The following is a 13540-nucleotide window of genomic DNA, read 5'->3' as shown; positions in this document are numbered from 1 at the left end:
AAGATTTACCGATGGCTCCGCCTGCGGTCATAAGGATCAGAAAATACAGTCTTAGGAAGCATGCTATTGTTCAAATCAATACCAACAGGAAATTTTTGTTTACGCTGCAGCTTTAATTTCACAGTATCTCCCAGCTCTTAGTAATAGGATTCACACTCTCTCTAAAGTATATAAAAATACATCTTTCTAAAAAATATTACATTCAGTTTGAAACCTTGAATAAGACATGTTTTATGTAAGTTCACAAATCTACTTCGAGTGAACGACGGTTCATTGCTGGTTTTAAAGGTAAAAAAGAAAAATATTAATTCCCCCAGTTAGGCATTCAATACACCAAGAGCTATTCTGCCTGGTACAGTTCCTTGAAATAAGAAAAATACCACATCACTGCTACCCACTGCAGAAGTTTAGCCCGAGTGCACAAGTGTTCCGTCAACCGCATGTTCACTTTAGCAGGAAAACACACGATCGTCTCCTCAGCAAATAATTGCTTCTCATCACGGGCTACCCTTCTCCCGCCACCATTATGAATTCTAGTATTATGAATAGACAATCTATCTCCTTTCACCCACTGACAGCTGCGTGCAACATTCATTTAGTGGCTGACAATTTCAGGCTCTCTGTTGCAAATCTGGCAGATCTTTCTTAATGCCTTATCACAGGTGTATTGCTATAATATAACTGAGAATTCACACCAGATTTGGTTTTAGTTATTTGGATAATATTTATGATATACTTCACTTCTCCATGCCCTTGTAATTTGGCAGATGGTGAAAAGATGGTCCAGGAAATCTGAGATGTTTGTAAACTCTGAAGTGATTGTAAACTTAATTATACATCCATCCAATCAAGGAATTGGCACAGAAACTTCTTGAGACACTGTCCCTTTTCTCATTAGAACAGAAGATGAAAAGTTTGCACATCTTGTTATTTCCTTCAGTCACCTGATCTTCAAGTGGTCATTTAAGGGTTTTGCAATTTAATAAGCCCAAGGATACCCCTAACTAAAGTCGTCAAAAAAAGATGACTAGTTTTCATTTTTTAAAGAAAATGAAAGGAAATCATGCTTTACCACAGCATTATCACCAGTTCTGTGCTACCTCCAAATAGGAATTTAGGAGCGTTAAGATTTATAGCGTCAGAAAAGAAAAAGAAAAAAAAAAACCTCTACCCCCCTAAAAACTAAGCAGTTGCTGCTACATTCATTTTAGAACTTTACCAAATGGAGATTGTGCTGGCTAAACAATACAGAGATTGAAAGAGTTAAAAGCAATAAGCAACCAGTATTACTGTCCACTTTGATTTCCAGCCTAAGAAGCCCATACACTTAACAAGTGGTCATTTGTACACTCAGACTGATACTGGAAACACAGATGTTTTCGCAGAAAGAGATGCCCATTTAATTTTATGGAAAATTTATCAGACTCCAACGATGGTTCATCGCTGGTTTTAAAGGTAAAAATGAAAAATATTAATTCCCCCAGTTAGGCATTTAATACACCAAGAGCTATTGTGCCTGGTACAGTTTTGCAATTTAATGATACCCCTAACTAAAGTCATCAAAAAAAGATGACTAGTTTTCATTTTTTAAACAAAATGAAAGGAAATCATGCTTTACCACAGCATTCTCACCAGTTCTGTGCTACCTCCAAATAGGAATTTAGGAGCGTAAGATTTATAGCGTCGGAAATTAACAATTTTCCTCCTCTTTACTTTGAATGGTGATAAAAAGCACAAAAACTAGTTTTCTGTGCCCGAATGAACACGGAAGTCTGTACAAAGTCTATATGACCACTCAATCAGTATTTTTCTATTTGTGATCATTTCTTCAAGAGCAAACTTGCCTCAACAGGAATTTTAATATGCAGCTTCACCCCAAGTTGGGGGACAAGATAAAACGACTTGGTGTGTTCTAGAGTTGTTGCTCTCAACTTACAAAGATAACATAATTCTTAACCTGAGTAATCTTCACAGCCCATCATCTACTGTGGATACATGCCAATATTAACTTGATTTGATGTCTATGTTGTCACTGAGGTTTGAGAAAATTTTTCTAATAGTGATAAAGCATTGAAAAAGTTATCTACCTCAGCTTAAGACATTATTGGTTCTTACCTTTCTTCGTTTGGACTGGAAGTCAGTAATATCCGGTTTATCTATGTCCGGAGGCTAAGGGAAAAAACAAAGCATAACTATTAGAGGGCAATTTTTTTTTCCTGAGAGAGAGGGTTCCCTGCAACAAAAATGTGGGGGTTCATGGTCAACTTACACAACACAGCGGCAAAAGAGATGTCATTCTTTTAGCATCCTGTTGAAAAAATAGCGCAATAAATTAAACCGGCCACAGCGTAAGGAAGAATAGTTTTATCTTTATCCTTTGATGGCACATTTACTAAGTTTTATAAACACATGAAGCAAAAACAGATTAAAAGAAGTGCTATTTACCAACAAAGCGGTTGACAGCTTCTCCACTGCCTCCAAGATGCACCACGCTGAGGTACTCAAGGTAGCGTGGGACCACACAGTTTCTTGTCTAGCTTTCGCTCTCTTTTGTGCCTGAAAAATTAGCATTTTAAGTGTTACAATGGTCAATTCTCAGCTAAGGAGGCATGTATTTTATGTCCCAAGGCTACACTGATGATACAATCAATATATTCTGATGACAGAGAAACATGCAGTCACTGGGAGTTCAAGCCATAAAGAAGAGAATACATTCGGAGTTTAATGAAGTTTACCTTGGGCCTCAGTGCATCTTGCACGTGCTTGTTGCACGAGCAATAAAAGAACTCCGTACTTGTAAAAGGTCAAGACGGATGATGCCAGGACTGCTAAGGCCTCCGAAGCAGTAATCAGGGAAACAGAACTCAAGAAAAGGCTTGTGGTACAGAAAGCATTTTCAGTAACAACACAGACCTCAGAGTTTCACGATGGTCTAAGTGTACCATCTTAAAATCAGTGTATACAATCATAACCAGGAACTAGTTTTACTTCTCTCTTGCTTCCTCCCTTCCCCCAAGATTAAAGTTGGCTGCAAATCTTTGTCTTAAAAGATAAAGATCTGATTTAAACTGTAACAGATCTAAACATTACACTGAAAAAGTAAACTGTTTATTTGCACCACCCAACTTCAAATATCAGTCAAAAACTTCCTTTGGTGTGACTTTTTTTCTTCCCAGGTTAAACCCCTCATATAACCACACTGTGCTTATCACACGATGTGAAGACAGGAAGCAGACCACGCAGCATGTAAAAACACAAGTGAGACTCACAGAACCACAGAATGGTTAAGGTTGGAAGTGACCTCTAGAGATCGCCTGGTCTACCCCCCCGCTCAAGCAGGGCCACCCCGAGCAGGTTGCCCAGGACCATGTCAAGTCAGCTCTTGAAGACCTCCAAAGAGGGAGACTCCACAGCCTCTCCGGGCAACCCGTGCCAGGGCTCCATCAGCCGCACAGTGCAAAAGCATTTCCTGATGCTCAGACAGAGCCTCACGTTTCAGTTTGTGCCTGTTGCCTCTTGACCTGGCACTGGGCACCGCTGAAAACACAATGGCTCTCTATGCTCTTTGCACCATCCATTCAGGTATTTATATACACCAATAAGATCCCCCCTGAACCTCATCTCCTCCATACTAAACAGGCCCAGCAGTCCCTGCCTCTCCTCAGAGGAGAGGTGCTCCCAGTCCCTTGATCTTCTTGGTGGCCCTTCGCTGGACTCTCTAGTACCTTGCTGTCATTCACAGCAAGCAGCAAGAAGCAAGCTACTCTCTCCTTTAAAAGCCTAGTATTTTGGTTCCTCTTTTTACCATAATGCAGTAATATTGTAAAAAACAAAAATAGCCGACCAAAGAGGGTTCCCAGCTTTGCACCACAAGGTTTCAAGGTTTCCCGTAAGTGAGGTACTTGTACTGCCCTTTTTCCGTTGCACAAATGGACTGTCAGAACAGAGCCAGCAAACCCGCGTTTTCATTTTCTTAAAATTCCTTTTGATTTATCGATAAAAGTCACTTTCATTTAAATACATTCCTACCAAACCTGATTTGACTTTCCTTTTCGATTCAGCTCTAGCTAATCAGAGTTGTCAGCAGTTTTTATTTGCTATTTCCAAGAACTCTTGGGGGCAAATAACTCTCTCCAAGAACTATATGAATCATTCAAAACAGAAAGCATGTTACTGCTTATCTTGGGACTGCATTTAGTCCTGCATGCCTCTGTGTAACAGAAGAACAAAGGATCAGCAAAGTTGATTTTAGATATTTTCAAAGACTGCAGGTTTATACAACATATCCATAGCATGAATGTAGGCATGCTTGGAAAAGAAGATCCACAGATAAATATTAGCCAGGTTTGACTACTGTAGCTTTTGCTACCATAAACACAAGTTTTCAAAGTTATGCTGTCATTGGTTTTTTTGCATCAAGTTATTTTAACGTAATGTAGTCAGAGGCAGACAATGGCACTTGAATGGAATTTTTTGAAAGACCTAACAACAGAGGAAACCCCAACTACCAACAACTAGCCCAAACTGTCATTCTTGTTCTTTCTGACAAGTATTACCTGTGGTAAAAACTGTCATTAAAGAATTTAAACAGAAATCAATCTCGTCTATTTTTGTAGACCAAGAGGGCAGAAGAGCAACTGTTACCACATATTCAGCTCCCTGCTCAAAGCTCCTTTGGCAGTGCTGCTTTTTTTATTTCCATCACTATTTCCCACTACACTACTTTTCTCATACCTGATAAGGTTCCGTCTTTGGCTGCCTTGATCTTACAGCTGCACCACCGGCATAGGCCGTCTTTCCGGGGTAAAATGGAGAAAACCCAAGCTGGTTTTGCTTAAAAACAGACGTGCTTCCACGTACCTACGGAAACACAGTATGAGAAGTGGATAGAAAAACAGGTACACATTCAAACTGATTAAAAGAAATACTGTGCAGTACTTACAGGACACAGTCCTCCAAAAACAAATAAACTGAATGCAGGTTTCTTAGAGCTAGCTGCAGAATGCTGCGAGAGGGAATGAGTTCTTTCAGCTTCTGTGGGCCAGAGCAGTGACGATGAAGTATTTTTTAAAACTGCAACATCTGCCAAAATGACGTATGCTAGATGTAAATGCCTCTCGTACGTACAGAACTTTAACAATAAAGATCACACTAATTCAAGTTCTTCAATACAGAAAAATAAGCATGACTTCAGCTTCTTTAAATAGATCAACTTCACGTACAGACTGAAAACCAAGTATCACCTACAAACTTGAAAACTGTTCACAGAGCTGCAAGTAGTTTTCAGCAATCTTACCAAGTTAATACTGTGCTTCCAATGCAGGTATTTTTTTCCTTCAGGCTAAGATAAAAGAGGACCGCATAAACATCAGTGCATTTGTACGGACAAAGCTTTTTTCTGTGTTGGTAAAAGGCTGGAGGCCAGCACAGATCATAATCGCACAGGTTTTAAACCTGGAAGATTCCCCAAAGGCTGCTCTAAGAGTTAACGATCTTCTGCCCATGTATGTTTTACGAAGACACACCAGAAAGTTCTAGTGCACTCAGGTTATATTGCTAAAGCCCAGCAACTCTACTCTCAGCTGTACAAAAGTTCTCTGCAAAACCTGCTGAGCACACGTCAGTCCCTGTCTATATGGGGGACTAGAAAAAGCTGCAAACCTGCTGTTCGCCCTTTCAGCGAGAAGACCTACGTACCAACCTACATCGACACGATGCTTATTTTTTATTTTAAAATGGTGTGCTTTCCTCAATGAATTTGGCAAAAGACATGAAAGTATTGACAGCTGAAGCCTTCTACCAAGAAAGGTCAAAAAACAGCCTATAGCTTATGTCAGAGTAGTTTCTTTATCTTCTCTTGCTGAAACACAGGAAAACATCTCGTGTTCCTATTTGTCACCTGCACTTATTCACATTTAACCAGCTGTCTGTTAGATATTCTGAGTCACTCTTCCTTCTAGACAATCAGCCTAGTTGTCAAGTTACGGCAAGTCAGCCTGATTTCCTACCGTCCCAGTTCAAAATTTACATATAACCTAGCTGAATGTGTATATTTCAGCATTGACTCTTTCTAACATCAGGGTATCATAAACGTATTCCAAAGCACGCTTCTATTAAAAAGGTGATAGGATTATATACTTCTAAAACACTAAAAATTCAATTTAATTCTCGCATCCAAAGTTGACATTCACCTATTTTATTTACTAAGGTGATGTGGAATATTAAAGAACGCAAGGTACTTCACATTAAAAAAAAAGTCAATTAAACAGAGAACACAAAAATCACCTTCATCAGATGCTCTAGAGGAGGAATCACTGGTTGTTGAGATGTTATCATCGTCTTGTTGAGAGGTAGAATCTTCTATTTCTTTTATCAAGGACAGCCTAGGACTGCCAATGCCAAATATAGAAGATGTCGAGGGCTGACAAGGTGGGACAGGAGAATCCAGCATGGTATAATTCAGACGGCTCCGATGAAGAGAGGGCCTTGTTAACACAACTGGGAAGTTCAGTGCTGATCTACTTGTGGATGGTTCTAGACAAGAACAGGGAGATAATTAGCTTTGCTATAGACAAGCTCACAGAAGCCAAAACCTGTTTCCTATCGACAGCCATGCTATTGCCAAGTTCTAAGCGCAAAAAGAGAGAAGCCAAATTTAACTTCTTCCTCACCCAGATACGGTTGCATCTAACTGTCTGGCTACAACAACAACACTGCTTGCGATACACAGTATTAATGTTGCATCCAGAAGTAGTTAACTATGAGGTTTTACAACACCACATTCTGACCCCGTGCTCAAATGCTCTAACGCTGACTTGGCCGTTCACTAAATCAAACATATATACTCCTTCTCCCATGTACAGCTTGCAATAAGCTTTACAAAATTTGAGATTACACGGTAAATTACAGATAACACTGCAGCTTCCATAATATTGGAACAAAGGTTACATTAATCTGAATACACAACATGAAAATGAACGTTTGCAGTACTTTTTTCCCAAGTTCTTCCATATCAGCTCACGTTAGAGGCAAAACATCATCTCCTACCCATTAACTATTGGGATTTTGACCCAAGGGACAAGGATGTTGACCCAAGTAACCAGATGAGCATTTTTCCCTCTTGAAGCAAAGGGTCTGCAAACAATGCCAGTGGCCTGGAATAGGTGGCCTTGAAGTCTATCTTGCTAAATGAATGGAACTATTCATGGGTATTTTGCCTGATGAAAGCCTACTGTCTCTCCCAGGAATCTGGGCAATTCAAATGACTTTGAGCCACTATCCTCTTGATACTTGAACTGAAGCTTAAACTAGTTAGTTCAATCTTCATAACCACTGCAGTACCACTAATTAGCTCTCCAAACCATGAGCAGATTTTTAGGACAGCACCGTTTGAGATACAGAAAGGTATTCAGGCGGAAGGCCACCCAATATAGGCTCCAGCACACTGATACCTCAGAACTGAAGAAACACATTGGTTTCAAAATGTAGTAATAATTAAAAAAAATAATCTTATTCTTAAGCATAGTAAGCAACACCCACGGACAGCAACATAAGCTGCAAAAGGTTCCAGGGTGTCCACCTGCTCCTGATCTCCTGGAGTTAGCAAGCTTGCAGTGCAGCTGTTCTTACTGAAAGCTCCTTTCACGCAGTTACATAGGAAAGCCAACATGTGTTCCTCAGTCACGAAGACCTTCTCTATTCTTTTCTCCAAACTCATTCCCAAGCTACAGCTACACAGAAAGCCATCAATCTCCTTGTTTACAATTAGATGAGATTGGAGGCAAAGATATTTCCTCCTTATTTTTTGATTCTGCCAACAACAGAAGCAACTGACTTTCCACATTATCTATGGTTACCTACGCACGCTCAGACAAAACTTCTTCACTTATTAAAAGCTGACTTCCCCAAAACAGCTAATTTAAGAGAAACTCAAATAAGAATAGATGCAAATTTATACAACAGGACTACAGGAACAGTGAGAGGCACTGGATATAAGACAAATTAATCTTTCATGAGGTAAAGGAGTTGCAAACCTCGTTGCCAACGGTCCAAATACCTTTTCAAAGACACCCCCTCCCCCCGCGTAGACCTTAAAGTTATTGAATATTTTAAGGATAATAATCTCATAAACCACATCCGTGCACAAGTTCCCCAGTTCACCATCAAGTTAACGAGGAACTTTACTAAATTGATCAAAGCCCAAAACAAAAAAAAAACAAAACAAAACAAACAAAGTCGGGACACGAGACGGAATTTTCCTCTGCCATTCTAGCATCTAGTCTTTTGTTTCGAAGACTGCAAAACAAATTAATTTTTTTAATTGCCTTAGGCAATTAGACAGATTTTCATTCCATATCTTTTAAAAGATGGAAAATGCAACCCAGCACACTTGCAAATGACTTATTTTCAGCATTTAGCACCTGGCTAATAGAGTACCTAAAGTTAACTGATGCCTTCCAAGAGCATAAGATGTATGCTTCGTAACTGTGTATACAGTTTAAAGCTAAGACGGTTTCACAAACAGTTGTTTTGACTTTTTTTGGGTTTTTTTCATTCTGTCAAAACCCTCATTCCAATTTCCTTTTGAAATTCAGATTCAAAACTAGAAATCTGTGAATAAATACAGATGGCCAGAATTCCAAATGATTTTTCACATACCTCGTCTACTAATTCCTGCTGGTTCAGGCGTGAATCTCTCATCGATTATGGTATCTTCATCTGAATAATCGTGGTGATAGTTTACCGGAGTCTCCTCCTGGTTTGCAGATTCATTTCTGTCTACACACTCCTCCTCACGCTTATTGAAATACTTCTGCAGCCAGGCCGGTACAATATTTTTCACAGTTTCTGTCATTCTGCTAATTAATCCCTGCTTGAAAGAAAAAACACTTGTTTAATTACAGAAACGCAGTCAACAGCATATGCTGGGATACCACCTTCCACGGACCTTGAAGACAGATATTATACAGCAAATATTCAGAAGACGACGACGAGGTTGATCCCTGGCATAGGATCGCTACACTTCTGGTAAACCTAAATTCACCTAAGATTGATTTACAACTACCTATCACTGTCTGCACTTCCAAGTGACCTTGGCAAGGTTCAAAGTTTTGAAACCTCTGCCAAAATTCACCAGCAGGTCGTCAATCTGCAAGGCTATCAGGAAACTCTACGCCTGAACAGCTCCTGACCTACAGACTTGTTCCAGGACTCTTCCTCTTCGCACCCTCCCGTGAAAACCAACTAAACCAGAAGTTCAGCAATTATCTACTGCGACAGTCAGGACCATACTACCCATTAAAATCAGTGAATCTAAATATTTTCAATTTTAGTAATGCTGAATTGCAGTGACTATACGCACAAAAACCAGTTCTGCTCTCAACAGTCAGGCTAACCCAGAAGATGTCCTGGAAGAAACACAGCTATAGCTATAGCACCAGCACCTCCTCTTGCAAGAGCCTTCTAAAGCTGTTGCTGTATTTTGTAGAAGACTGACTCTGCGGCATACATCGGGTACGATCGGAGAATTCCCACCTGACCGAAAGCCCCAGGAACTACGGTTAAATAAAAGATAAATTAATATAAATGAATATAATTAATAATAAAAATTAATAATAAAAATTAATATCCAGAAAGCTGACAATCATGAGCTAGGCATCCTGCTAATCATCCCTCCTGCAGGCAGGGGGAAAAAAAAAAGGTAAATTAGATCCAGGACTAGTTCCCAGGAACTTTGAAGCTGCTAACTATACTGTCTACAGTGCCCAGGCACCTTCGGAGCTTAATGGTAAGAGACAGAGGGTTTGGTGGGCTGTAATTACGATCACAAGCACACAAAACACATCTATTTAAGTATTTCTAAGAATCGACTTATCGACTAAAGTTGTAGGGGGAAGGATGAGAAAAACAGCGGGGTAGGGATCAGAACCAGAGGTATAACCTCACAAAATCGCATCGGTCGCTTTCGTGCCTCCCCAACTGCATCACTGAGAGACAATTAACATTAAGCCACAGAACCTTCTGCAGAGTGGACATGATATTGAAAATAAACTGAAATTAATTGACAAATGCTCTAAGCAAGCTATCTGCTCAAAGCTCGTCCTTTTACGTTATGAACATTTGCACGATTCGTCTGGTTACAAAGCTAACTGCTATAATAAATGCACACATGTAACACCTATCAGTTTGTCTATTTATCAAATCATTAAAACTCTTCCCCGATAAGTTACTGTTAATTTGATCTGCGCTGGATGTGCAGCAGCCATTCTCTGTGCAGAATCCCCCAGATATCCCCACGCACGTGTTTGCTCTGGCACACTCTTTAAATAAACCTACTGGAAAACACGCAGAGATAACAGACAATGGAAAAGTTAGAAAACCATCTCCACTGATTATTTTCAATCCACGTGTAAGGTTTATCAGTTAGCTACACAGTGTCGGCACACGCAAGCTATGGCACTTTCAACATTAATGCACTGTTCAAGCCAGAGGTTTCAACGGTTGCTCTGTAAGCGTGGGGAATGTTTGCATTGCCCTTCCAGGCCAGCTTTAGATGGACAAGATTGATTGTCAATATGTGGTATAAGGGACTTGGCATTTCTGCAAGTGATAAAAACCTAATTGAGCAGCTATCCATGCGTAGCGCTCCCTTGGTTTTGCATATGATAATCAATCCCCTCAGCTACGTTGCTCATTTAATAGCGGAGAGGTTTTGGCTGAACAAACATGTGCAGAGGGCATCTCCAGAGCATCTCTCTGGGCGTCCTGACATTTCTTAGCAAAGAGCTGCTGGGAGGGATCTCGGCGCGTCCCCCCTCCAGCACGGGGATTTTCACACCCCGAATTGACGGACCGCTTTCACCATCAACCTGCTGTACCCTACAGCACAAACGAGAAGCAAAGCCTGGCAGGTAACGTTCAGAGAATTGATGATGGGCTGAGGAGGGGTGCAGGGAGCGGGGAAAGCCCTGGGGGTGGCACTGGGGGTCCTGAGGGCAGCGGGCTGGGGGTGAAGGGGAGGGGGAGGAGGGGGGTAATGGGCTGGGTAGAGGGGTAAGGGGGTAAGTAAGGGGCTGAGGGGGTAACTGAGGGGGTTAGGAAGGGGCTGAGGGGGTAACTAAGGGGGTAACTAAACGGTTGAGGGGGTAACTAAGGGGGTAACTAAGCCGTTGAGGGGGTAACTAAGGGGGTAACTAAGCGGTCGAGGGGGTAACTAAGGGGGTAAGGAGGTGGGTAGGGGGTAACTAAGGGGATAAAGGGGCGGGTAAGGTAAGGGGGTAAGTAAGGGGGTAACTGGCGGGCTGAGGGGGAAGGGCCCGCTGTGGGGGGGCCGCTCCTCACCCGCTTGCTCCTGGCACAGGGGGGCTTCGCGGCGCCCAAACGGTGGCGCCGCCTCTTCACCTTGCCGCCGGCCGCTCCTCCTCCTCCTCCTCCTCCTCCTGCTCCTCCTCCTCCTGATCGGGCTCCTGGGCTGCCGCCCGGCGCCCCGCCGCCACCGGCCCTGCCACCGCCGGCCATGCCGCTGCCGGTCGCGCCGCTACCGGTCGCGCCGCCCGAGGCCATACCGCCCCCCCCCCGCGTTCGGTGCCGTCACGGGGCCCCCCCGCCCCCCGCCGCCACGCGCCGCGGGGCCTGCCCTGCCCCTCGTGGGAATAAAAATGTTGTTTTTGCAGAGTTACGTTGTTTAAAGGTAAGGAATGGGGTATCGAGGTGTGCTTGCAGCGATAAGAACGCTTAGCAGGCGACCTTGTAAAATGCAGACAACCAGACTCCGTAGAACAATTCGGGGAAAATCACGGTGTTGAGTCAAGTCAGGTAAGTGAAGAACCATTACCGCTTCAACCAGTAAAAAAGTCGAAAGAAATTCGAAATTTAACAGGCCGGCAACTGAAGGCCATGCATTGTCTGGGAAGCATCAGACAGATTGTGAGCCTGGATCACCCCCTCAGTGGGGAAACAGGGGAGGGTCCCGTCATCAAAAAGTATATAAACTGGGTTTTGGAACCAGCAGGGGCGCTCCTGCTCGTGGGACGCCCGCCACTGCGATCGCGAATAAATTCCTGCTTCGCTGAGCTCCTCGCCTGAGCCCAAGTTATTGGCTACGGAGTGTTTCTCACAATTTGGGGGCTCGTCCGGGAGCCAGTCGCCTACTGGGGAGCCCCACCGCCGCAGCAGCAGGAAGGCATGCCCCGCTGATTTCAGCGGTCCTGTGCATCGACGGCGGCGGTTCTGCGGAGAGCTGACAGAGGGCCCGAGACTGATGAAAGAGGCAGGATCCGTGAAGGAGTGGGGAAGGGAAGAAGGCAGGCACTCCGGCTTTGAGAATTGATCCGGTAACTCTGTGCACAGACCAAGGTAAGAAATAGGAAGTATTGCCTTGGGGGTCGGGTGAGACTCTGTGTGCCGTGTGATTGAGACGTACTTTTGTACGGAGCGAGTGTGGAGTCCTGATCCGCGGTTCCGCAGCTCCGCGAGGGGCGCGGCCGGAGACGGACGAAGCGTGAGATAAGGGAGAGAAAGGAAGAGTCTCGGGAAATGTGGTGTATGGTAAGCCCTTGCACGGGGAAGTGCTTGGCAATACACCAGGGAAATTTGGTGTGCGGTAGTCCTCGCACGGACGGGACGCCCGCCACTGCGATCGCGAATAAATTCCTGCTTCGCCGAGCTCCTCGCCTGAGCCCAAGTTATTGGCTACGGAGTGTTTCTCACACCCTCCCCCTCCCTCCCTCGCGCGCCCCCTCCCCTCACGGGAACGCGCGCCCCCCCCTCCCGCTGCCGCTCCCGTTCCTCGCCCCGCCCCGGTCCCGTCCCGGTCCCGCCGCCCTCCCGCTCCCGCCCTCAGGACCCGGCCGCCATAATGAACCCCGGCCCGGCCACCGTAAGCACGGGGCTAGGAGTCACCTCCAGAGCCTCCCCGCGCCGTGGCGCCGACCGCTGGTGTGCCGCAGCACCGCGCCGGGCGTGGGACGGCGCCCCGAGCCCACAGTGCTCGTCAGAAAAGCCCCGCACCGACAACCGATACCCCCGCACCGACAACCAACAGCCCCCACGCCGACAACCAACGCACAAGCAGTGTTTTAGGCCGGATTCGTGGCCCCGTTGGTCCGGGAGGCAGTCGTCACGCTAAATTCTACCCCACGGCAGGGGAACGATGGGCATCGTGACAGATCGCCGCCCCAGAAAATAAACACATAAATAAAGAATAAAAACGATAACGGGACATGAATCGTGCCCTTAATAACAGACATTGGGCAGTGAAATCACCGACTTCTGCAACAATACGTGCTCAGGGAACTGACTAAAACCCCTCCTGCATCGGCCATGTAATAGCTAGGCAAACATCACATAATACTTCCCTCCCTCATGTACACCAAACCTATTAAGGCAACCATAGTAGTGTGATAACGTGATTTTTCTCCTCCAGATCAGCGTCAAAGGCAGCTACGCTAGGTTTGCTCATAAGTTCAAACGCTGCTTTATTTATTTATTTGAATGCCATTTTTCTTATTTAGAAGGATTTCCATAGGGTGACAGGCCTTTA

At 44.1% G+C, this 13540-nt stretch overlaps 1 protein-coding gene across 1 annotated transcript in view; it reads right to left on the bottom strand.

Moving 5' to 3' along the window:
- Nucleotides 1-11570, bottom strand: part of LOC310880918 (nuclear pore complex protein Nup153-like) — a 30793-nt gene extending 19223 nt beyond the window's left edge. The window contains exons 1-8 of the mRNA XM_083797458.1: nt 11341-11570; nt 8659-8869; nt 6286-6534; nt 4943-5082; nt 4735-4860; nt 2446-2556; nt 2270-2308; nt 2116-2169 (exon numbers count right to left, since the gene is read on the bottom strand). Of these exons, the coding sequence (XP_083653584.1) occupies nt 2116-2169; nt 2270-2308; nt 2446-2556; nt 4735-4860; nt 4943-5082; nt 6286-6534; nt 8659-8869; nt 11341-11562 (1152 nt within the window). The 5' untranslated portion in view covers nt 11563-11570. The remainder of the gene's footprint in view (nt 1-2115; nt 2170-2269; nt 2309-2445; nt 2557-4734; nt 4861-4942; nt 5083-6285; nt 6535-8658; nt 8870-11340) is intronic.
- Nucleotides 11571-13540: the final 1970 nt, after the last annotated feature.

Source organism: Anser anser (genome assembly GCF_964211835.1).
Source record: "Anser anser genome assembly, chromosome: 13".
In the NCBI taxonomy this organism is placed as follows: Eukaryota; Metazoa; Chordata; class Aves; order Anseriformes; family Anatidae; genus Anser; species Anser anser.
This window is presented reverse-complemented; position numbering and strand designations above follow the sequence as displayed.